The 24,425-nt window shown below is 36.3% G+C and overlaps 1 protein-coding gene across 1 annotated transcript in view; it reads left to right on the top strand.

Annotated features, from left to right (window-relative positions):
- Window positions 1-24,425, top strand: part of LRRIQ1 (leucine-rich repeats and IQ motif containing 1) — a 259,848-nt gene that overhangs the window by 127,086 nt on the left and 108,337 nt on the right. Inside the window, exons 17-20 of the mRNA XM_006872970.1 lie at window positions 14,928-15,017; window positions 15,675-15,796; window positions 16,478-16,573; window positions 16,779-16,861. Coding sequence (XP_006873032.1) covers window positions 14,928-15,017; window positions 15,675-15,796; window positions 16,478-16,573; window positions 16,779-16,861 — 391 coding nt within the window. The remainder of the gene's footprint in view (window positions 1-14,927; window positions 15,018-15,674; window positions 15,797-16,477; window positions 16,574-16,778; window positions 16,862-24,425) is intronic.

Genomic DNA, 24,425 nt, shown 5'->3' with positions numbered 1-24,425 from the left:
CCATGTTTTTCTTCTTATAATCCAGTTTCTTGGGTTATTTGCTCAGTATACAGATTGAATAAATATGGTTAAAGAATACAACCCTGGCAGACACCTTTCCTGATTTTAAACCATTCTGGGTCCCCTTCTTCTGTTTCAATGACTGCCTTTTAGTCTATGTATAGGTTCTCATGAGTACAATTAAGTGTTCTGGAATACTCTTTCCCCATAATGGTGTCCATAGCTTGTCATGATCCATAAAACTTAAAGCATTTGCATAGTCAATAAAGCACAGGTAAACATCTTTCTGGTATTCTCTGCTTTCAGCCACATTCATCTGATATCAGCAATGATATCTACAATTCCAAGTTCTTTGAATTTGGCTTGAACCTCTGACACTTTTCTGTCAATGTAATGTTGCAATTGTTTTTCAATTTCCTTTAGCAAAATTTTACTTGAATGTGATATCAATGATATTGTCTTATGATTTCTGCATTTTGTTCAGTCACCTCTCTTTTGAATGGATACAAATATGGATCTCTTCCAATCAGTTTGTCAGGTAAGCTGTCTTCCAAATTTCTCAGCATAAATGAATGAGTGAGTGCCTCCAGTGACATGTCAGTTTGCTGAAAGGTTTCAATTTTGTATTTCATTGATACCTGTAGCCTTATTCTTTGCCAATGCCTTCATTGCAACTTGGATTTCTTTCCTTTAGTACTATTGGCTCTTGATCATATACTGTCTCTTGAAATGTTTGAACATCGTCCGTTTCTTTTTTTTAATTTTTAATCTTTTATTGTGAATTATGTGATAGTTTATGTGGGAGAATATTAGTTTTATATTCATTCTATCGTATGTCGTCTCATTGCCATGGTTACAATCCCCTCCGTGCAATCCTTCCCCCGTACCCCCCAGGTCTTCAGCACACAGTCGCTCTCCCTCTCTGGATCTAAAGTCTCCAGCTGCTCCATTGCTCCACGTCATCATCTCTGGTTCCAGTTCAGGCATTACTGCTTCTCTGGGTAGGGTCCCGCTCTCAGCTCTTCTCCCTTGATGGAGCATTGTCTGTTTCTTTATGGTAAAGTGATTGTGTATCCCTTCCATTGTCTTATGATGCTTTTTATATCATTCAATATTTTGCCCTTGTTGTTGTTGTTAGGTGCCATTGAGTCAGAACTGACTCATACCGAACCTATGTACAACAGAATGAGACACTGCCTGGTCCTGGGCCAACCTCACAATTGTTGCCATGCTTGACACCATTGTTGCTGCCACTTTGTCATTCCATCTTGCTAGGGGTCTTCCTCTTTTCCTCTGACCCTCCTCCTTACCAAACATGCTATCCTTCTCCAGCCACTGGTCCCTCCTGACAATATGTCCGAAATATGAGAGATGAAGTTTGGCCATCCTGGCCTCCAAGAAGCACGCTGGCTGCACTTCTTCCAACCCAGATCTGTTGGTTCTTTTGGCAGTCCGTGGTACTTTCAGTATTCTCCGCCAACACCGTAACTCAAATGCATCAATTTTTCTATGGCCTTCCTTAGTCACTGTCCAGCTTTAGCATGCATATTTTCAAGTTAGCTTGAACCACCAACCTTGCTGTTCAAACCGACTTTGTAGTCCAGTGTACTAACCTGCAGCGCCACACCAGTATTATAGACAGACATTTTAAAATTACTTAAATAAAGAAATGGTTTGATATTTTATATTTCTGTGCTGAAAAATATAATATTCTAAAGATATCAATGTTCTCAAATTGATTCATAGATACACTGCAACTGAAAGGAAAATGATTGCAAAAATCAGAGTTGTATTAAGGGCTCTATAAATGGAAGAAAGGAATCATTTGAAATTCGTGAGAGGAAAATTAGGCATCGTTGACGGACTCTACTGTGATAAGGAAAGAGCAAATAATAAAGAATTAAAATTAGAATAAATGAAAATACAGTAAAATATTAAAAAACAGAAGGCAAGGAAAGTATTAATTAAATTTTTGTTATGTTGCACTATGCAAAGCCTCAGAAATCGTACACAGGCTTGTTATGAGTCAGAACTGACTGTACGACATTTAACAACATTATGCAATGGCTTTCGGCTGTGTGAGTCATGACCAGGTGTTGATAATATTGCAAAGAATGAGTATTCCGGAACACTTAATTATGCTCATAAGAAACCTATAAATAGACTGAGAAGCAGTCATTTGAATAGAACAAGGGATTTTTTAAATAAGGAAAGGTATGCACCAGGGATGTATTCTTTCACCATATTTTTTCTATGTGTATGCTGAGCAATAATCTGAAAGATGGATTATATGAAGAGAATGTGACATCAGGATTGGAGCATCATTAACAATCTGCAATATGCAGAAGATACAACCTTGCTTGCTGAAAACAAAAAGGACTTAAAATACTGATAAAGATCAAAGATCACAGCCTTTTGTGTGATATATCAGAACTTGGATTCCTTTTATGAAGTAACTGGTTTAAGTGTTTACAGGCTTTCTGACTTGTCTCCCTTGTCAGTGAAACCTGCATTCCCCTATTCAATCTTAGCTGCCACAAGAGCAGACAGACAGAAAGTGTGAGGAATTTTTTCTTGGATCTGTAGCGTAAACCTTAGAAACAGGCAGTTACTGCACCAGGTGTGTCAAATAGATGCATTCCCCTTTTCTATTGTTGTTGTTATCTAGTGCTATCCAGTCGGTTCCGACTCATAGTGACACTGTACAGGGTTTCTGAGGCTGTAAATCTTTACGGGAGCAGAAAACTAGAAAGCACTTTATTTTATGATCATTTTACAATTTCAGATGGCATAGTCAAAATACGAGACGTCTCTGTATTTTTAAATCCTCCCCGAAAATGTTCTGTAAAATTGTCCTGTCCTGTTTAAAAGGCCAATGTGACCAGGATTTTTCGTTTTATAATTTATTTGTTGTTGTTGTTGTTGTTGTTGTTATGTGCCGTGGAGTTGGTTCCAACTCATAGTGAGCCTGTACAGGGTTTCCATGGCTGTAAATCTTTACGGGAGCAGAAAGCCTCATCTTTCTCCCGCGGACCAGCTGGTAGTTTCAAACTGCTGACCCTGAGGTTAGCAGCCCGATTCGTAACTACTAATTATCTAGGAAAATTAGTCTCCTCTATAATCTGCAACTATTTTTGTTGTTGATGTAATCATAAACACTTATTTTATTCACTCTACCCATCCTTCATTTTAAAGTCTGGATCAGTCTGCCATGAATTTTTTCTGTAGTTTGATTTCTTCCTTTTCTGAAGTTTAATCAAATCTAAAAATGCTAATCAAGGATACACTGATAACCAAGAGTTGCTTTGTTTTATTTTTAGTAAATGCCATTAAGCTTATACAAGAATTACTTATTAAGTGTTAAAAACTATGAAGCAGCTGAGTTTTTAGCCTGTAAGTAAACCACTAAATCAGCTACCTAACTTCGTTGGACACCAGTAAAAAACACAAGAACACTGAGTCAGACTACACAGGACTATGTATTTACCACACCAGGCAGTTCATGTTGACACTGGTTCCCCTTACCCAGCAAGTTCCACAGGAGTGACCAAGGCAGATACTGTGTACACAGTGGGTGTAAGGTCATACCTGAGGAACCCCAAGCCTAGGAAATTGATAAAGGGCTGCTAGCAAAACTGCCATCCTATGTTCTAGAGGAAGTCATTATTTTGTTATACCGGACAGCAAAGACATTTGCCCAGAGGGAAACTATCCCAGAGGGAAACATTGAAACATTCTATCATCCCAGTCAATTAGCTATAAGAACATCCTTGAAAATGTAGTGCAGAACAAAAGCTCTCATAAATCATGAAGGAATGTGAGAGATCCATAGAAAATATACACTCCTTGCTTCTTTATGGAAACGTTCCCCATGAGCATACAAAGCCAGTGGCCACTCTGATTAATCTGGCTGACAGAAGCCTGGGCAAAATCCGTTGGATTTGCCTAGAGTTGCATTTAATTAAGTTTACTATGAACAAAACTACAAGCAGCAAGATGAGACCAACCTGTAATATTTACGTCCATTGTACACACCAGGGTATAGACCCAATCAGTCGAATACATTCCATAAATCATCAGGGTTACCTTATAAAGCCAAGCAGTTTTCTCTTTAGTGTGTCTACTGACTGTACCATGAGCTGAATATATTATCTATTATACAGACCCTAGCTTGGCCAGCTAGGGAAGATGTCTAGAGTGATTCTAGTACCAATAACAATCTTTGGGGTTGATTTGAGGCTGTTGTGAATGCCTTCCAGGGCCAAGGTGATGTTTCCTTAAACACTTGAAGTTCTGTTGTATCCATGACGCTTTCTAGGTAATATTTGGAATGACTGAAAATGGAGGTGAGGAAGATATCCAGAGGTATTTCTTGTGGGAAGTGCAGAATCTGTGGCCATCCTGCTGTCAGAATACATTTCTAAATAAGTTTAAGAAAAATAACTAGCCAATTATCATTAGAGCCATCTGGTGAGAAATGGCAGATCCAGAAATAAGTTAAATGTAAAGTGCTTGTAGCAGTCTAGGAAAGCTGCTTAGGGAAAGAAGGATTAAAGGCCGTTCATTACTTGTTTTCTTTCCCCATACCTTGAAACATCTACAATGTTTCCTCATACCGGGGTTGTTTCTCCTCTACTACCACAAAATTATGATAGCCCATTCCAGGAGCTATAACTTCACCTTTTTTCTAGTTATACCTTATTCACATCTATATGTCTGGAAGGATCAGGTACAACAGAAATAAGATAACTTTCATAAACTTAATCAAGACTAAGTTTGACCACCCTAACCTTCCTTTTGGTCAGGCTGTACCCTGATAATAGCTTGTGTGTTGCTGTTGTTATTGTTAGTTTCCGAGTCGTTAATTCCAAATCATGGTGACTGTGTATGTGCAGAGTAGAACCGCTCTGTAGATTTTTCAAGGTTAGGTCCCTTTGGAAACAGAGCATCAAGTCGTTCTTCAGAGGCACCTCTGGGCAGATTTTAACCGTAACTTTTTAAGCTAGTATTGTTGTTAAGTGCCATAGAGTCATTTCTGACTTATAACGACCCTGCACTGGGTCTGAGGAGCAGCTGATGAGTTTGAACCACCAACCTTGTGGTTCACAGTCCAGTGCATATCCTATAGCACTACGTTTAACCATTTAGAGACTCATTACTGGGATTGGAGGAAAGAAATGTACATCAGGGACTCATTACTGGGATTGGAGGAAAGAAATGTACATCCTGGCTATGAATGAATAGGACAGAATCCTGAGTTGTCAAAATAGGTCTATTTAACACTTCACCCCTTTTTTCCTAAACATTATCATGAGGGGATGACCCTTTCTATGGACAGTCTAATTCAGTGACCAAACTGGCACCCCAAGGTGTGAGGACAAATGAAGGAGGCAGTGTCAGACTATAATACCATTGTTGGGTTACTTTTTTGACAAAAGGTGAATAAGTTGTGTCTGCTATTCATAAGATTTTAGTGGCTAACCTTTCAGAAATGGTCCAGCACTCCTTCTTCCTAGTTTATATTTGTCCAGAAGTTTAGCTGAAATCTGTCCACCCTGGATGACCCTGCTGGTATTTAAAATATCAGTGTCACAGCTTCCAGCATCACAGTAACACAAAAGCCACCACAGTATTACAAACTGATAGATGATTGATGGACTTGAAATACTTACTGATGAAGATCAGAGATTACATCCTTCAATATGAATTGCATCTCAAGGTAAAGAAACCAAAATTCTTCACATCTGGACTAGTAAATAACATCATCATAAATGGAAAAAGATTGAAGTTGTTGAAGACTTCTTGTCAGAGTGCTTGGATCCACAATTAATACTCATGGATGCAGCAGTCAAGAAATCAAATGGCATATTGCATTAGACAAATCTACTGCCAAAGATCTCTTTAAAGTGTTAGAGCAAAGACGTTATTTTAAGCACTAAGGTGCATGTAGTGGTTACGAATCGGGCTGCAAACTGCAAGGTCAGCAGTTCGAAACTACCAGCTGTTCCGCAGGAGAAAGATGAGGCTTTCTGCTCCCATAAAGATTTACAGCCTCGGAAACCCTGTACAGGGTCGCTATGAATCGGAAGTGACTCCACGGCACGGCACATAACAACAACAACAAGGTGCGCCAGATTCAAACTCTGTGTTTTCAGTCACCTTATATGCATGTGAAAGTTGGACAGTGAACAAGAAAGACCATAGAAGAATCAATATATTAGAATTATGGTGCTGGTGAAGAATATGGAAAGCACTCTAGACTGTCAGAAGAACAAACAAATCTGTTTTGGAAGTAGTACAACCGGGATGCTTTTTAAAATCCAGGATGATGGACATGTTGTCAGGGGAGAACCAATTCCTGGAGAAAAATATCACACTTGTTAAAAAGGAGGGTCAGCCAAAAAGAGAAAGATCCCCGATATGACGGATTGACACCATGGCAGTAACAATAGTCTCACACATCACAATTGTGAGACTTGCATAGGACAGGGCAGTGTTTAGTCCTGTTATGCATAGGATCACTATGACTTGGAACTCAACAGTATCTAACAACCAGCTTCATTTGACCCAAGCTATCATATTTTCAATCACTTCATATATATGTTGGGATAAACATGAGGCTTTCTGCTCCTATAAAGATTTACAGCCTCAGAAACCCTATACAAAGGTGAATAAAGTATGTCTGCCATTCATAAGGTCTTAGTGTCTCTATGACTCAAGGCACACAGCAGCAGCATATTTATGTGAAAATTGACTAATGAATAAGGAAGATAAAAAAAAATTGATACAATTGTATTATGGTGTTGGTGACAATAGTGAACATGCTATGGACGGCCAGAAGAATGAACAAATTTGTGTTGGAAGAAGTACAGTTAGAATGCTCTTGAGAAACAAAGATGGTGAGACTTTGGACATGTTCTAAGAAAGGATCATACCTTTGACTAGGAAATCACACTTGGTAAAGTACAAAGTCAGGGAAAAAGAAGAAAACCTTCAAAGATATGTCTGTAACATAGCAACAATCGATTGTGAGGAAATTACAGGACCAGACAGTATTAGGTTGACTGTGAGTCATAAGCAACTCCGTGGAACCTTACAACAACAATTATCAGACTGAGGATGGTGTGGAAAACTGAAAATTAATGTAGGGCCACAATTGTGTGGCCTAAATCAACTGATCAGTAATCTCAAAAAAGCCTCAAGAGTGACAAGGACTTAAAGTTGTGGTTTATCAGGAGTAGATAGAGGTTACAACCCTGTGATGGAACCTTCACATTATTCTGGTGTCACAAGTCTGACAGACGTTGTTGTTGTTGTTAAGTGTCATCGAGTTGATTCTGACCCATAGCGACCCTGTATAGGGTTTCCAAGGAGCAACTGGTTGACTTGAACCACCGACCTTTCAGTTCCAATGACTTTGCAGTCTGACACATTTGCCCACAGCGCCACATCAGGACTCCCTGACAAGGATTAGTATCTTTTAAACCAGAAACATAGAATCTAGTCCTATCCGTGAATAGATTCCATTGATTTTCTGGGAATGCACACCCATATGTGTATCCCAAACAGTACTATAAGCTACACTTTGTTCCCACTGTTTGAGATCTCAAACTGTTAGTCTCTATATCCCGCCATTGACAATAGTCCAAGAGTCTGTCATTTTCAGTTTAGCTGAAAATCCCTGAAACAGACCCACACTTTAGGAAAACTTGGGTGAAATGAAGGTCCCACACAGCCTGTAGCTATGGTTCAGACACTGTAAAGGGAATAAAGATTCCCCCAAAGGAATAGCTACCATTTTTTCATATAAAGCCATGATGCCCCTGAGGCCAGAGTAACTGCCTTCTGTTGTTTATTTCTTTTTCCATCTGAGAAGTGAGGCTTTGGGGGACTTTCCCATCTTTTTAGTCATTTAGTCTTAGCTGATCCAACCAAACTGGAATTATCTGGCCAACGGGTCACAAGAATTTAGTTACAAGTTTATAGCTGCTTTTTAAAAGTAATGTAACTGGCAGCTGTGTCAGGGTGCTGTGCCGTAAGTCTGAAACCTCAAGGGAGCTTTCTGGTAGAGGATGTCTCTCCTGTCAGGCTCCAATAAGTCCCAGAGACTTGTATCATCTCTAGTGCCCATACGGTCCAATCAGGTGCCGGGTCTCATTCTTAGTGGAGGAGAGCTGAAGAGACAACAGTTTTCCCTTGGCTATTGGAAGGACAGTCAGTAACCCTGGTGACTCAGTGGTTAGGTGTTTGGCTGTAAACTGAAAGGTTATTGGTTCAAGCACACTAGGTGTTCTGTGGGAGAAAGATGTGGCAGTCTGCTAATGTAAGGATTAAATGTTTTGGAAACTTAGGTTATTCTTGCTGTTAAATGCTGCCATGTTGGTTCTGACTGTAGTGACCCTGTACAGGGTTTCCAAGGAGCAGCTGGTGGGTTTGAACTGCTGATCCTACAGCACTGCCACAGGAAATTTGTGGGGCAGTTCTATTCTGTCTTATAGGGTCACTATGAGTAGGATTCGATTTGACTACAATGAATTTGGATTTTTTTTTGGTACTAGAGGGACTAAATATTCTGAACCCTCCACATAGGTTCAAAAAACTGTGTTTGTTGAGCAGGCTCCTGAATTTTGTTTGATTTGTCAGCTATTTATGTGCCAGAGGTGTGATAATTAGAGCAATTGAGACTGATGCTTTTTTTTTTAATTGGGATATGAGGGTAAATCAAAAAGTATTACTGCAGAATCATAGAAGCCTTTGTTGCTGTTCTTGTTAAGTACAGTCGAGTTGAATCCAACTCCTAGCCACCCTGTATAGGCTTTTCACGGAGAGACTGGTGGGTTATAACCAAGGATCTTTCTGTTAGCAACCCAGTACTTATACTACAGTGCCTTTATTAAACAAAAATATCAAAATATGAAGCTATTTTTTCTTGGCATATCCTTCATCTGTTGTTGTTGTTAAGTGTTGTGAAATAGGTTTTGACTCATAGTGACCCTGTATAGGGTTTCCAAGGAGCAGCTGGTGGGGTTGAAGCACCAACTTTGTGGTTAGCAGTCCAGTGCTTATCCTACAGCACTATATACCGAGAGTTCATCCAAGGCTATAATTCTAAAGTCAGTGTCTCTATCTTTCTAACCTTTACTCTAAGAATTCTGTATTCTTTGTTTTGCATAACATCAAAATGGCAGTTTTTGACATCCTCCACCAACTCAAATAATTTTCCTTTGAGTTTGGGTAACAAAAAGTCCAAAGGGGCAAGATCAGGGTTGTGGGGTAGATGGGGTAAGGTTTTCCATGAAATTCATAGGACATAGCTTGCTACCCTCAAAGACTGTGGAGGTACATTGTCAGGGTAGAAACAAATATTTTATGGTATAACTTTCCTGACCTGTTTTTTCTCCAATGCAGTTTTCAGTTTTCTTCCTAATATGCCCCCGTGATCACCCTGTCTTCTTCTTCGAGAACATCTATTGAGGTGACCCTTTTGGAGTCCCAAAAAAACAGTATAACTATCTGAGCTGACCTACCTGCCTTGAATTTAACTAGCTCAGCCAATCCTCTCAGAAACCACAGTTTTGGTTGGACCTGGCTTTCTGGATTGTATTGCTAAATCCTAGACTTGTTCCTGGTTACAATTCATTCCGTAAAGTCATCTTCATTATCTCCAGTCTTGCTTAAAAGACTGATGGGAAAGATCAACTATTTTAGCTAACTGATCTTCCCACAACACCGTTTCTGGTATCCGTTTTTTGAAGGCATTTTATCAAGACTAAGGCATATATTACTGAGAGACTTTGTCTGCAGCCATCCACTGATCACAGAGACGCATTTAGACACAATGTTTGGGGGATAACTCTGCAAGTATTAACTGGATCCCCTAACCAATTCTTTTTGACTCAGCATGATACACTCCATAAGCAATTTTGACGTGCCAACTACTATGATGCTCTCTATACTAGCCACTCCTCAAAAATGTTACACAGGGTTGCTATGGATTGGAAACAACTCAAAGGCACATAACAACAACAATATAGTGAAAGCTTTAAACATCAGAAGGTAGAAGCACTAACCGTCAAGTCTGCTAGTGAATGACAGGGTAACTTGTCCTACTGGAACTTCTCTGCCTATAGTTCTTCTCCTCTTAGGATAATCCCTTATGCCATTTATAGGGTAAGAAAGCAAAGCATATAACACATCAATTTCTACTATCCATTTACATGCGAATGCAACAACAACAATACATGAAGTTTGTCACTTTATCTCCTTCCCCCACTGTAAACCATTTCAAACTCTAGCATTTGAGTACAAGTATCCTCAAATCACCATGAGGGAAACATTATATCTTTGAAGTATCTTATCTTTACAAATATCCTTAAAAACTAGTCTAGGAGAAAAAACAAAACAAAACATGGGCAAGATGTATAGAATTCTGAGGTGATTATTGAGAATTGTCTCCCAACATCAAGTATGATAGTAAAAATTATTTTAAAAAATTACAATAACAATTTATGATAATTGGTCAACATATTTTAAGGGAGGTAGCTTTCAGCTCTGGAATTCCTGATACCTGTAAGCCTCTGACTTGTAGTTTAGGGCAAGTCTGTTCCTAGTGTCTTCACTTGTCAATGAAAAGATAACGTGAACATTTCTGCACTTGCAAATACACATAAACATGTTGTTTCTAACTCCTCTTTCTAGTCAAAGTTGTCTTATAATGGAATGTTTTCTTCTGTGACCAAAAGCCAACTGCATGTATACCTGTTGAAATGTTCAACTGTGAATACAGAGTTACAAATTTACCCAAGTTCAGGTTCAGTTTTAAAATATAAGTAAATTTAATATCGTTCCTACATTAAACAGAAGTCTTCCAGACTCTGAGTTGTAAGTTAAAGAGAATCTGAACAGAAGGTTTTCTTGAGCAATAACTGAAATTCATGTATATATGATATATTAACATACTTTTTTTTTTTTTTAACAGTGGTATATTTATAACTCTTGGCCTGACATTTTGAGATTTTGTTCCCCCTCCCCCCCAACATTCTAGGTACTGCCAAATATACTTGATATTAATAGGCTTAAACTCATATAAATCAGTTGTCTTGGTAATGTTTTTTATTGTGATCATATGGTTACTAAAAGCATCTTTAGCATTTTATATTAAATTTCCCCTGTATGCTTCTAAAATTTTCTAAGAGAACATGGTTAAGTAATTGTTCAGGAAACTTATAAAAGTTTTAACCTTATGATCAAAATCAATAAGAACTATTTTTAAGTGTTTTTTAAAAATATATATTAACTTAAAACCTTAGAATTTGCTCTAGATTTGATGAGGCCTTTATATAAATGAGACACCTTTCAAAATCTATATTATCCTGCAAGGAGGAGGCCTGCTGCAGAGAGAAAGCAACCGCTATCTCAGACAATATAAAACAGAAATGGTTTGACAGGTGTCTATATAAACTCTGTATAAAAAGCATGGCCCTGGCCTGACAATGCTGAGTCTTTTCTATAGCCGCTTCTAAGGTAGCTTATTGACTTTTGTGACTTTGCTGCTGCATGTTAATATTTTTCACTAGATTAAGAATATTAATTTAATGATAGCTCACAAAAATTGATTTACAGGCACCTTGATCTTCCCTTGGCTAGATCTGGATTGCCCTTTTTTAATAAGACAAAAGAAAGACTGAAAAAGTGTGCCCTGAACCCTGTTTGTAATTTTGTATCAAACAACAATTCTTAAACTAGATACTGGTTCTTCTAAGCTAAAATTTCTAAAGTATACATGTTATAAATAAATGAATATAATTACTTGTTGGGAACCTAGTTTTCTCAATTATCATTACATGTTTCATTCAGTGTTTTATTTTATTTTTTTAATTATTATATATATATTTAAATAATTGTTTTGTTTTTTCTATCATTTAAATTATGATATAAATCCCTGTCTAGAAGGAATTTTACAATGCTATTAACCACTAATCAGATGTGTCCTATTCACATAGATATTTAAATAATATGAATTTGATTACCTTTCCAAAGACTAAATGCTGCAGGGAAAATATTGGCATTACACAGCTATCTAATCGCTAGGATGTCTTAATACTGCCTTCTTAAATGATCTTTCAAAAATGGTTGGCACTAAACACTGAATTTGTTTTACCTCAAAATATATTCACACTCGATTTTAAACCATACATGTTTGATTTTTTTTAGAATTAAAAGAAAAAAGGTCAATTGATATCTGTGATTATCCTTTTTTCAAAATTATTTTTAAAAAACATTATAGAACCAGAAAAATTAATTGTAAGCTATATTAAATAATACAAGCAAATAGAATTTAGATAATGTTAACCTAACTGGGAATTGCCAGAAGTGCAAGCCAGCTTCAGATGAGGATGTGGGATGAGGGATATCATTGCTGACGTCAGATGGATCTTGACTGAAAGCAGAGAATACCAGAAAGATGTTTACTTGTACTTTATTGACTACACAAGGGCTTTTGAGTGTGTGGATCATGGCAAGCTATGGACAACATTGTAGAGAGTGTGTATTCTGGACCACTTTATTGTGCTCATGAAGAAACTGTACATAGACCAAGAAGCAGTCAATCATTTGGACAGAAAAAGGGCACACTGATTGGTTTAAAATCAGGAAAGGTGTGCACCAGGGTTATATTCTTTCACCATTTATTTAATATGTATGCTGAGCAAATAATCCAAGAAGCTGGATTATATGAAGAAGAACATAACATTAAGATTGGAAGAAGACTTATTAACAACCTGAGTGAAATATGCAGGTGACACAAACTTACTTGCTAAAAGCAAAGAGGACTTGAAATACTGATGAAGATCAAATTCTACAGCCATCAGTATGAATTCCACCTTAATACTGAAATTGGAAATCCTTACCACTGGACCAATAAATAACATCATGATAAATGGAGAAAAGATTGAAGTTGTCCAAGACTTGATTTTGCTTGGTTCTATTATCAACACTAATGGAAACACCAGTCAATAAATCAAGACTATTTCATTAGGCAAATCTGCTACACAAGACCTCTTTATTTAAAGTGTTCAAGACAAAGATGTCAGTTTAAGGACTAAGGTGTGCCTGACTCAAGCCTTGGTATTTTCAGTAATTTCATATGCATGTCAAAGTTTGGCAGTGAATTAGGAAGACTGTAGAAGAACTGATGCATTTGAGTTAACATGTTGGAAAAGAATATTGAAAGTACCATGGACTAACAGAAGAACAAACAAATCTGTGTTGAAAGAAGTACAGCCAGAATGTTCCTTGGAGACCAGGATGGTGAGACTGTCCCTCATACTTCTGACATATTATCAGGAGGGACCAATCCCTGGAGAAGGACATGGTGCTTGGTAGAGTGGAGGACCCCTGATAAAATGGATTGGCACAGTGACAGCAGCACTGGGTTCAAACGTAACTGTGATTATGAGGATGGCTCAGGATTTGGCAGTGTTTCGTTCTGTTGTGCTATGGGTCAGAACTGACTCAAAAGCACCTGACAAGAAGTGACAGTATTGTACAAAACTACTTAGCTCTGGTGTTGCACTGTATGAGAATCACTGGATTGCCAACTGCAAGGTTTACGATTCAAACCCACCAACCACTTCTCAGAAAACCTGTAGAGGGTTGCTATGAATCAGAACCGACTGGACAGCACTTAACAACAACAACAACATCAACAATAGTATTACACAATCTTAGTATAAGTAGTAGAGTTCAATTATAGAAGAACATAATAAATTTGAAAATTCCATAAATGGAAGAAAGATGTTTTAAGATGTAAAGAAAAAATATTTAAAAAGAGGATAATCTTCTGCACAAGACCTTTTGAAAGTGTTGAAGAGCAAAGATGTCAGCTTGAGGACTAAGGTGCGCCTGACCCAAGCCATGTTATTTTCAATAACCTCATATGGATGCGAAAGCTGGGCAATAAATAAGGAAGACTGGAAAAGAATTGCTGCTTTTGAGTTATGGTGTTGGAGGAGAATATTGAAAGTGCCATGGGCTGCCAAAAGAACAGACAGATCTATGTTAGCCAAAGTGCAGCCAGAGTGCTCCTTGGAGACCAGGATGGCCAAACTTTGTCTCTCATACTTCAAACATTTTGTCAGGAGGGACCAGTCGCTGGAGAAGGATATCATGTTTGGTAAGGTGGGGGGTCAGAGAAAAAGCGGAAGATCCCCAGGGATATGGATTGGCACAGTGACAGTATCATTGGGCTCAAGCGTGGCAACAATTGTGAGGTTGGCCCAGGGTCGGGCAGTGTTTTGTTCTGTTGTGCATAGGGTCCCTAATGGTTGGTACCAACACCATGGCACCTAACAACAACTATAACAACTCAGAACTAAAATTTAAATGTGTACTTTTGTCATTTAAACTGCTGAATTAAATACAGATGATTTAAGGACTGTATTGTTTACTTTATTGTCACAAAATTCTTTCTATTCAGAAAATTTGAAAAAAATTTAAAGAAAAAAACCTATGTGATAGACAATGTTTATAGAAAAAATTGATGCTATGTTTTAATATGTAATTTTTAATAATGAGGTTTATTATTATAACTTGTATTATAGAGAGATAAAATGTTTTTCATTTCTTATATCTGGAGTTTCCTCAGAGTCATAGTTATCAAACAGTTAAAAATACTGAACAAGGAGTCATACAATCTGCATCATTTATTTGCTACAGCACTCACATAATAAGTTAAAGTAATCTCATTTTTTGGGTATGTTTGCATTAAAGAGATACATGAAGTCTTACATATGCAAGCAACAAGTTTTCTTATAAATATATTCTGATATATTCTCTTAATATTGACTGTATATTGTGCAATTTGAAAGATATTTTGTACAAGTTATAAACACTAAATTGTGTGCATCTTAATCTTATTATTTGTGCAGGCTGCCTTAGAGAAAGAATGGTTATCTTTAGATCCCACCCGCTTCCCTTCACAAACACAGCTTCTACCAAACCAGCTGTACTGGCCAAAGGTAACATGTCACAGAAACTTCGTACTGTTGGATCTTTGCTCATTTCTTAAGGTTATGCTATACTGCAGTGATTAATAATAGAATTTATTGACTTGACAAACACAATTACTTTAAGAAGGCTCTGACTTCTTCATCCCCAGATGTAATTTTTCATTGAACTTTTCTTTCATTTGCTTCTAATTTTTTTCTTTATTTTGGATTTCTTTCAACACTTTATTTCACAGTAGCAAAAAAAAAAAAAAAAATGATGTGCTTCAGCTGCATATTTGGCAGTAGACTAAAATCTCTAGTCGACAGCACTTTAAAAATACAAAAAAAGATACGTTAAGAGGGCAACAGCTGAAGGTTCTCAGTCAGAGGTCAATGAACTGTAATATCTGTTATTTATTTGATAAGCTTTGAAGTTTTGTTTTCTAAAATTTTTTCTAGATCTTTGCAATTAATCTTTTTGTATATGCGGACTATGTATTTCTTGCCACTACATCAAAGAACATTGTGTGTATATTTTCTAAATTTTATTTTATTGCAATTTCAAGTTTTTATGATGACTCTTATTAGGAAGCTACTTGGTAATATACATGTCCATGTAATGCAATATAATGCCAGAATTTAAAAATTTACCTTATACTTATTTACTTACATTTTCTTTCTGATAAGTACTCTAGAACCTTAAAATATGATGACACGTCACTTAATTTACCAAGTCATCCAACTCAAGCATGGCTATGCAATGAAAAAGAAAATGTCTTCTCATCCGAAGATACTCAGTTTAATAACAGGTAAGCTAAATTCTTTTAGCAGATCTACCCATAAATGAGAGTCCTGATGTGACTGTAGGATAAGCACTGGACTGCTAACTACAAGGTCAATGGTTCAAACCCACCAGTTGCTCATCAGAAATCCTATACAGGTTCACTCTGTGTCAGAACCGACTCAATGGCACTTAACAACAGCAACCCATGAATGACAAAACATATCACATTCCCTACAAAAGGATGTTGTAAAAAATGCTGAAAATATGTGAGAATTTACATGCTTAGAAGATAGGAAGAACATTTTATGTTGAAAAATTTTACAATGATTTTATGGAGTTTGAGTGTAGGAAAAATGTGACAGGTAGGTGCAGCAAAGCAATTGAATATCCTAAACGTCAGTGATATAATGTAATTAATTGCCGGAAAAAGGTGGACCTTTACTGCTATATATAGGAAGAGATAAGGATTTAAAAAAATCATTGCTGCATTCCTTTTGATAAAAGGATTGAAATATGCTTTAAGTAATTGAAATGTAAACATTTAAAATTAATGGCAGATTTTTATTGCTTTTCAAGATAAAGATTTTTCTGTAACTTAAATGGTTTTTATTTCCTAGTTTGAGACCACATAAACAGCTTGTAGTTTTAAAAAGTGCTAATATCCTTGTGCTGATTCAATTAAAGCTGGGTTTTTGTCTTTTGCCAGATCAGAAAATAGAACATTATCTTGGACACCTGAATCAAAGACCCATAGAAAAAGTTTACTACAATCTGAAAAAGCAAAAAAAATTTCAGAAGAATGGTATGTAATATATTTGACACTAAACAAATAAATTGAAAGACATATTTTTCAAGATTTCGAGAATTCGTGTATAAATTTTTAAGAAACTAATTGATTAAAGTTTTCCTAATTTAGAATCCAAATTTATTTAATATGATTATATATATACATATATATATGGTTATATGTCTTTGTTTTACCATTATTAAATTTAATCTTTTATTAGGGGCTTTAAGGATATTTCTACAGCTCAGCAAATGTTAAAGAGAGCTCAGAAAATGAAATCAAAGAAGTTAAGAGAAAAAAAAGGTAGGTAATCAATGCTCATAGGATAATAATCATATGTGTGTAATGTTGAAGATAAAGTATTTTAAGACATATTTGCCAAATTTTATTTAATATGAACAAAAAATGAGTATTCAGTTATGATTATATTTATGATAATTATTCAGGGAAAAAAGCTTAAGAAAACTTAGAGATCTTTATTTACATTAAGTGATTTGTTATACTTAAAAACCCTTCAATGCTGTTTTCATACTCTTCTTTCTTGTGGACTTAACTGTTTTTTATTGTATCTATTGTGCACTGAGAATTATATTAAAAATTGTTTCTAAGCTGTTTCTGTTTGTACAGTGTTGATTCTAAAGAGCATCTGCTCCATGTGCTTATACCTTTATGAGTTTTTAAATTACTTTGTTGTTCAATAAACCATTTATATAAACTCATCAATTGCACGGCTATTAATAAGAAGGCTTGTCAAGTTGACTCCTTAGGCAAGGGGCATAATTTGTATCTTTTATGAGTTTGTAGAACTCGAAATGGTCATAGACTTCTTGTCTTCTATATTATTTGCTAGGCTCTCTTCACATTAATTGCCTTTCTTTGGACACCTCGAATCATTTTAGTACAACTCTTAATATGTGAAGTTGTTTTAGATCTGAGGGCAAGAAATAGGTTATTATGATATTATAGCTCATTAAAACTATTAAGATTATTCACATTTTTGCTTATATATTTATGTTTACTTTATAACATGTATAAATACAATAGCTTCATATATATTTACTTATGGATTCATTGGCTCAATATAATTAAAATAATCTATTTTTTAATCCTTTGAGGGGTTTTTGTTCATTAGTTTTATTTTAAAGATCTCATTGTCAGTGGAATATTTCCATAAAAGTATTACTAGTCCTGTAAAGAGCAAAAACATTTTACTTATAGTTCTAACTTAAATAAGCATACAAACAAGTATGCATGGAACTTATTTTCATCTTTATTGATTATTCTATTTATTGCTTCTATGGATTTGTTACATAGCAGCAGTCTAGGGATATGTTGTTGTTAAGTGACATTGAGTCGATAGGGATATATATAGATATGTAATTATTTTAAAAAAATAGAAATAAAATAGCCCAAGGACTGCTGGTTTTGCAGGAATAAATTATATTCATTGACATATCACTTACTACTTATTGATAAATTATTAGTGATTAAATTCGACATTTAGAAATGCTCAGTGTTCCTTTTGTATGTTAATACCTTAAAATTTTTTTATCTTTTAAAAATAAATGTAATATAAATTTTTATTATACACTAAAATTTTCCAGCCTTAAAACATTGATATTTTAAAAAGAAGAATACAAATAAAGGCGCTTTTTTAATTTTTTCAACTTTCTTTGTGTTCCTGCACTCTTAATTATTTTGTAAACTCCTACTAAGTGCCTCAGGGCTCTGTGAGCTCAATGCCATGTGGCAATTATCCTGGTGAAATATTAACTCCGAACTCCTGACAATAATTTGACTCTATTTCAGCCCTGGGAATTGGACCCTAGTGCAGTAAATGGGAGTAGCTTGATAAACTCATAGACTGTTTGATATATGCTTTTACTCATCTTCCACAGTATCAATCAACATTCTTTGAATATCAACTCTAATCATAATGACAGTTTCTGAAATTCCTGGGACAAATTCAAATATTATAAGCGGGTTAAAAACAACTTGGTTAATGCTCATAAAGTAATTATTACCTATTTAAGGTCCCCATCAGTGGGAAACCAACAACAACATTTATGTTAAGAAACTTTGCTAGGTTTCCTTCTTTTAGCTAAGTAGTTTTTGTAGTAGCATACAGTAGGTAAGTCTGAGAAACAGTTGATATTGCCAGATTCCAATATGAATCTGTTTCTGGAGTTAAATAGCTCTCCTTGCTAATTCTGATAAACAGAGAGGAATGGAGTTTGTTTTGTTGTGCAAACTGAGTACATTTTTTTATAAATCAGAAAAGTTAGGATATGTTTTAACAAAGAATTCAATAAGGAATCTATGTTATTGTGGCATGCCATCAAGTTGATTCGAACTCATACAGTTGAACTGCCCTGGAAGATTTCCTAGGCTATGAAACACTTATGATAGAAGAGTGCCAAATCTTTTCTTCTGCACAACCCTTGGGTGGGTCTGAACCGCTGACTTTTCAATTGGCAGATAAGAGCTGACTCCCTAAGGGATATAGACTCACGCATAAAAATCATTGATTTAATGATAAAAATTTGGACAATTATTATTAGGCAAAAATTAGACCTCCTTCTATTTGTCACAAGGGGGCATGATAGGTTAACATATGTAAAAGAACATCTAAGTTACAATCACATCTTAAACTTGACGTTTTGCTAGGGGTCATTAAGCGTGACCTGTTAGGTAAAAGTCTTAAAAAGCAATTGGATAATTCTTATGGCGAGTGTTATCTGAATAACATGATTGTAAGCAGAACTGCAAGGTCAGCAGTTCAAAACTATCAGCTGTTCCGTGGAGAAAGATGAGGTTTTCTGCTCCCGTAAAGATTTACAGCGTTGGAAACCCTGTTCAGGGTCGCTATGGGTTGGAACCAACTCCACGGCACTTATCAACAAAAACAACAAAGCAGAATTGCACTCTTACTACTGTGTGAGGTTTTGGTATCTGTGTTAAACTTTTGTGTTGCTTGTGTTTCATCAAAATAAAACCAAGCCATTTTTTTTCTTTTAAATTTTGAAATGTTATTGTTGTTAAGTGCCATTATGAATTTTAACAACATAGGATTAACAAAGAGCAGCTGGTGGGTTTGAACTGCCGACTTGTGTTTCATAGTCTACCACTGATCTTGCAGACCACATGAGGAGTCCTTAAAATTTGAATAGGGAATTGTGAAATAAAATGATGAGCTTTAAATACTTTGCTCTTTTCCCTCACTCTCCTTTTTAACACAGATGCAGATTAGGAGTATTCAAGATGTCTAAAGGTGGGAAACATAAAACAGGCACTCTTGGGATCTTCTCCAATGATCACATTTGACTTTCCTTCTAGTAGCTTGATGATGTAGCACTTAGTCATTTTGTAGCTGTGAACAAATCATTTAAAACTTTGCCTTGGGTTTTCTTTCTGTAACATAGAGAATTTTCTAGTACTTTCCCCAGTTTATTAATTTCTATCAGTCCATAATATGCTATTAATTTATTTTAGTCTGTTTAAAATAATGCAGGAGAAAGATGAGGCTCTCTTCTCCCGTAAAGATTTACAGCCTCAGAAACCCTATAGTGGGTCGCTAAGAGTTAAAATTGACTCAGCGGCACACAATCACCAACCACCAAAATTATGGAAGACCAGAGAACAATCGATGCATTTGATTTGTGGTGTTGGAAATTTTTAAAAGTACCATGGACTTCCAGAAGAACAAACAAAACTGTGTTGGAATTAAAACCAGAATACTACTTGGGAGCCAGGATGAGGAGACTTCATCTGTCACACTTTGGTTATCATGCTTGGTTAAGTGGAAGGTCAGCGAAACAGAGTAAGACACCCGGAAATGGGTTCTCAAACACAACATTGTGAGGAGGGTGCAGGACCAGGCTATGTATCCTACGGTTGTGCATAGTGTTGCTATAAATCGGAACTTACTAGACAAAGCCTAACAACAACAACAACAAAATAGTAGCTATGTTTTAAGTGTTTTACTTGTTAATAAAATGTGTGGTGCTGTAGGATAAGCGCTGGACTTCTAACCTCACGGTTGACAGTTCAAACCCATCAGCCACTCCTCAGAAACCCTAATACAAGGTCACTACGAGCTCTGGCAGCATAGTGGTTATGAGCCATACGGCTAACCTCAAGGACAGCAGTTTGAAACTATCAGCCATTCCACTGGAGAAAGATGAGGTTTTCTGTTCTGATAAAGATTTAAGCCTCAGAAACCCTATGCCAGTCGCTTTGAGTTGAAACCTATTCCATGGCACACCACCACTACCACCATGAGCAGGAATCAACTAGAAGGCACTTGTAACAACACAATGTTTTGCAAGAGACAGTTTACCAACATGAAAGTTTTAGGCCACTAGAGGGCAACATTGTCCATAGAACAACTATGAGACTTACTAGCATGGAATGGGAATGTAGGACCATCCTCAGAGAATAAAACCAAATGAAAGCCCTTGTTATTGAGTCTATTCCTGCTTATGTTGTTGTTAAGTGCTGTCAGGTGTTATACAGACCAGAAAATTTTAACAAAATAAAATAAATTATTCCCGCAATCTAACAAAGCTATGATCCTTAAGGAGATGAGTCATAGATGCACAGAGTATGGAAGATTTCATTTAAATTTAGCCATGGAAAACTCATTCAATTTTAAAGAAAGTCATTGCACTTAAAAGAGAGCCCTGCTGGCATAGTGGGCTACAGATTGGGCTACTAACCACAAGGTTGGTAGTTGAAGTCCACCAGTCTCTTTGCAGGAGAAATATGAGGTTTTCTGCTCCCTAAAAGATTTACGGCATCGGAAACACTATACAGGGTCTGTTTTAGTCGAAACTGACTCTATAGCATACACCAACAACAATTGTTGTTTTTAGGTGCCATCGAGTTGAGTAACAACTCATAGCGACCTTATGCACAGCAGAACGAAACACTGCGTGATCCTAGGCTAACCTCACTACTGTTGCCACGCTTGAGTCCATGGATGCTGCCACCTGGCCAAGCCATCTCCTTGGGGGTCTTTCTCTTTTTCTCTGACCCTCCACCTTACCAAACATGATATCCTCCTCCAGCAACTGGTCCCTCCTGACAACATGTCCAAAGTATGAGAGACAAAGTTTGACCATCTTGGCCACCACGGAGCACTCTGGCTACGCTTCTTCCAGAACAGATCTATTGGTTCTTTTGGCAGCCCATGGCACTTTTAGTATTATCCTCCAGCACCATAACTCAAAGGCATCGATTCTTCTACAGTCTTCTTTATTCACTGTCCAGCTTTCGCATGCATATGAGGTGACTGAAAATACCATGGCTTGGGTCCGGCGCACCTTATTCCTCAAGCTGACATCTTTGCTCTTCAACACTTTAAAAAGTTCTTGTGCAGCAGATTTGCCTAATGCAATATGTCGTCTGATCTCTTGACTGCTGCTTCCATGAGTGAAAGAGGAGAGAGATACTACTAACAAAACTAATTAATGAATAAACAATTAGCGAAGGAGCCTTCAGAATGGGCAGACAATTGATGAAGCTATGTATTGATAACTTTTAGTGGTGTGAGGTCAGCTGCATTAAAAAAAAAAAGCTAAGGTGAACTAAATGGGAAAGTATGAATGGATTAAATAAAGAGGAGTGACCATGATTTACTGTTTGGATTTGGATTCTGATTGTTGTTTATCCTAGGTCATTATTTTTTATTTTTCTCATGATGGACATCAGTCTGAACCAATAATGACTGTCTTGTTGTTATAGTTTGTTTTACTGTTGCTTCATATGCAGAAGTAATTTCAGAATATGGTGATCTGTGTTGGAAGTTAGCAGGTACTCAGAGAAGTTTAGAGTTCAGTACTATAATGAGGAAAATCATCTGCAAGGTGAGGGTTACTGATTTACTGATATATACAGGATCAATAATGAAGACATAGTGTGAATAATTGGAGGCAAGACTGAGAAAAGCAGGATGCACAGAGGGGTGGGTGATTGGTTTTGATGTGTTGTGTTCTCCAGACAGGTTGAGCTCTGAATGTCAAAATTCTGTTGGAAAGCAACTGGTAAGAAGTTTAAGGGCTAAGTGTATAAGCGTGAAGGCATAGTATGATTGTCCTATAATTATAATATTTATGGATATTTAATTTAATGGAGAAAAGAAAGAGCAAGGTGAAGCAAACAAGGTTAATTTAGTTGTCAAGGTAGAGCTATAAGTAGGAATAAGTATCATTTATAGCAGCATGTAACACCTAGCACAGTGTCAAGTATGCACTAAGCATTCAGAAAATTACCAAAATAGCTTGAGACTATATTGGTAAAGTTTTCCATAGCCAAGAATTATGTCCAATAGAAACAAAGAAGGCTAACTGTCTAATATGAATTAAGCAGTTTATGGACTTTAGTAAAATAGAGAAGAAAGGAAATAAAAATTTTAAATGATAATATAAGAAACATTAAGTTTGATGGATCAAAAGGGAATAGTATAGAAAAAAATGGACAAGATTAAGTTTGTTTTTGATTTTTTAAAAAATTTGCTTATTATCAAAATGAATTACCAAGAATTTTACTCTAATGTGAATTTATTTTGCTCTCGGCAATAGAATAATAAAACTTATTTGAAAGGTAATATCCTTCAGGGCAGAGATTCCATTTCTTCCTCACTGAGTTCGCAGAACCTAATACCGTGTCAGAAATACAATGGTGATGGTGATATTCCATGGAGTTGGTTCCCACTCCAGAGGATGTCCAATAAAAAATTGTTAACTGATTCAGTAGTAAATTGGATAAAACTCTTTAGATACTAGTACATTCGCCTGTGTGTATAAAAGCATGTGCATATTGTAGTCATTTAAATATATGTTTATATTTGGGGACGAAAAGTTAAATTAGTAAAAGTTCTGTTTGTAAGATGATAAGATATAGCTAGTCATTCACCCTTAAAATAAAACTTATTTGACTGCACTTCTGTACTTAGCACACACAGAAAACTGGTAATATTACTACAGATTTTTATGTATGAAATTAATCATAGTCAGATAAACAAGTGATCTAAACTTAGAATGGTAACCAGAGCCTTAGAGGGAATGAGTACTGAGCTTGAGAACTCAGGACCATAGTATTGGGGAACATCAAGGTCAATTGGCATAATATAGCCCACAAAGATAATGTTCTAGATTCCTACTTTGGTGAGTAATGATGAGGGTCTTAAAAATTCTGAGCAGCCATCTAAGATGCAACTATTGGTCTCTCTTCATCTAGAGCAAAGAATAGTGAAGAAACTCAAGGATGCATGGAAATAATTAGTGCAAAAACTAAGGGACTATCCAAACCTTAGCATCCACAGCCCTGAGAAAAGAATTAGATGATGCTTGTCTAGCACAGCAAAGCACTCTGAAAGAGATCACACACAGTAGAGGGTTCTGGTAGTGGGGAGCAAAATGTGGAAGAGACTGAAAATCATAAGGAAAATCAGAGTTACTACCCAGATGGAGACTGGTGTAACTCTGGGTATAACACATCATGGCTCAACGTTTAGGTCTATAAGGTGAACAAAAACACCAGGGAGGTACAAATTCTTTAGAAAATTAATCAACCCTAGGAGATCAAAAGGGCAGTGCAAAGTTTTGTCAGAGATAAAGATCAGAAGAAAGGAAAGAATAGGGGAAAAGGACAAATGGAATGGTAACATAGGGAAGAAGTGGGAAGAATGCAGTTACATAGTGTGGATTGTAATCAAGGTCACAAAACATATTGTGCATGAGTGGTTGAATATAAACAAATTTACTCTGTAAACTTTCATCCCAATCATTATAAAGAGTTTAAACTAACTAAATAAATAAAATCAGAATTATAAAGATTGGGAATTGTATTTATAGGGCAAACATAT

The sequence above is a fragment of the Chrysochloris asiatica genome, unplaced genomic scaffold (genome assembly GCF_000296735.1).
Source record: "Chrysochloris asiatica unplaced genomic scaffold, ChrAsi1.0 scaffold00217, whole genome shotgun sequence".
In the NCBI taxonomy this organism is placed as follows: domain Eukaryota; kingdom Metazoa; phylum Chordata; class Mammalia; order Afrosoricida; family Chrysochloridae; genus Chrysochloris; species Chrysochloris asiatica.
The sequence above is the reverse complement of the archived record's forward strand: the minus strand, read 5'-3'. Positions and strand labels throughout refer to the sequence as shown.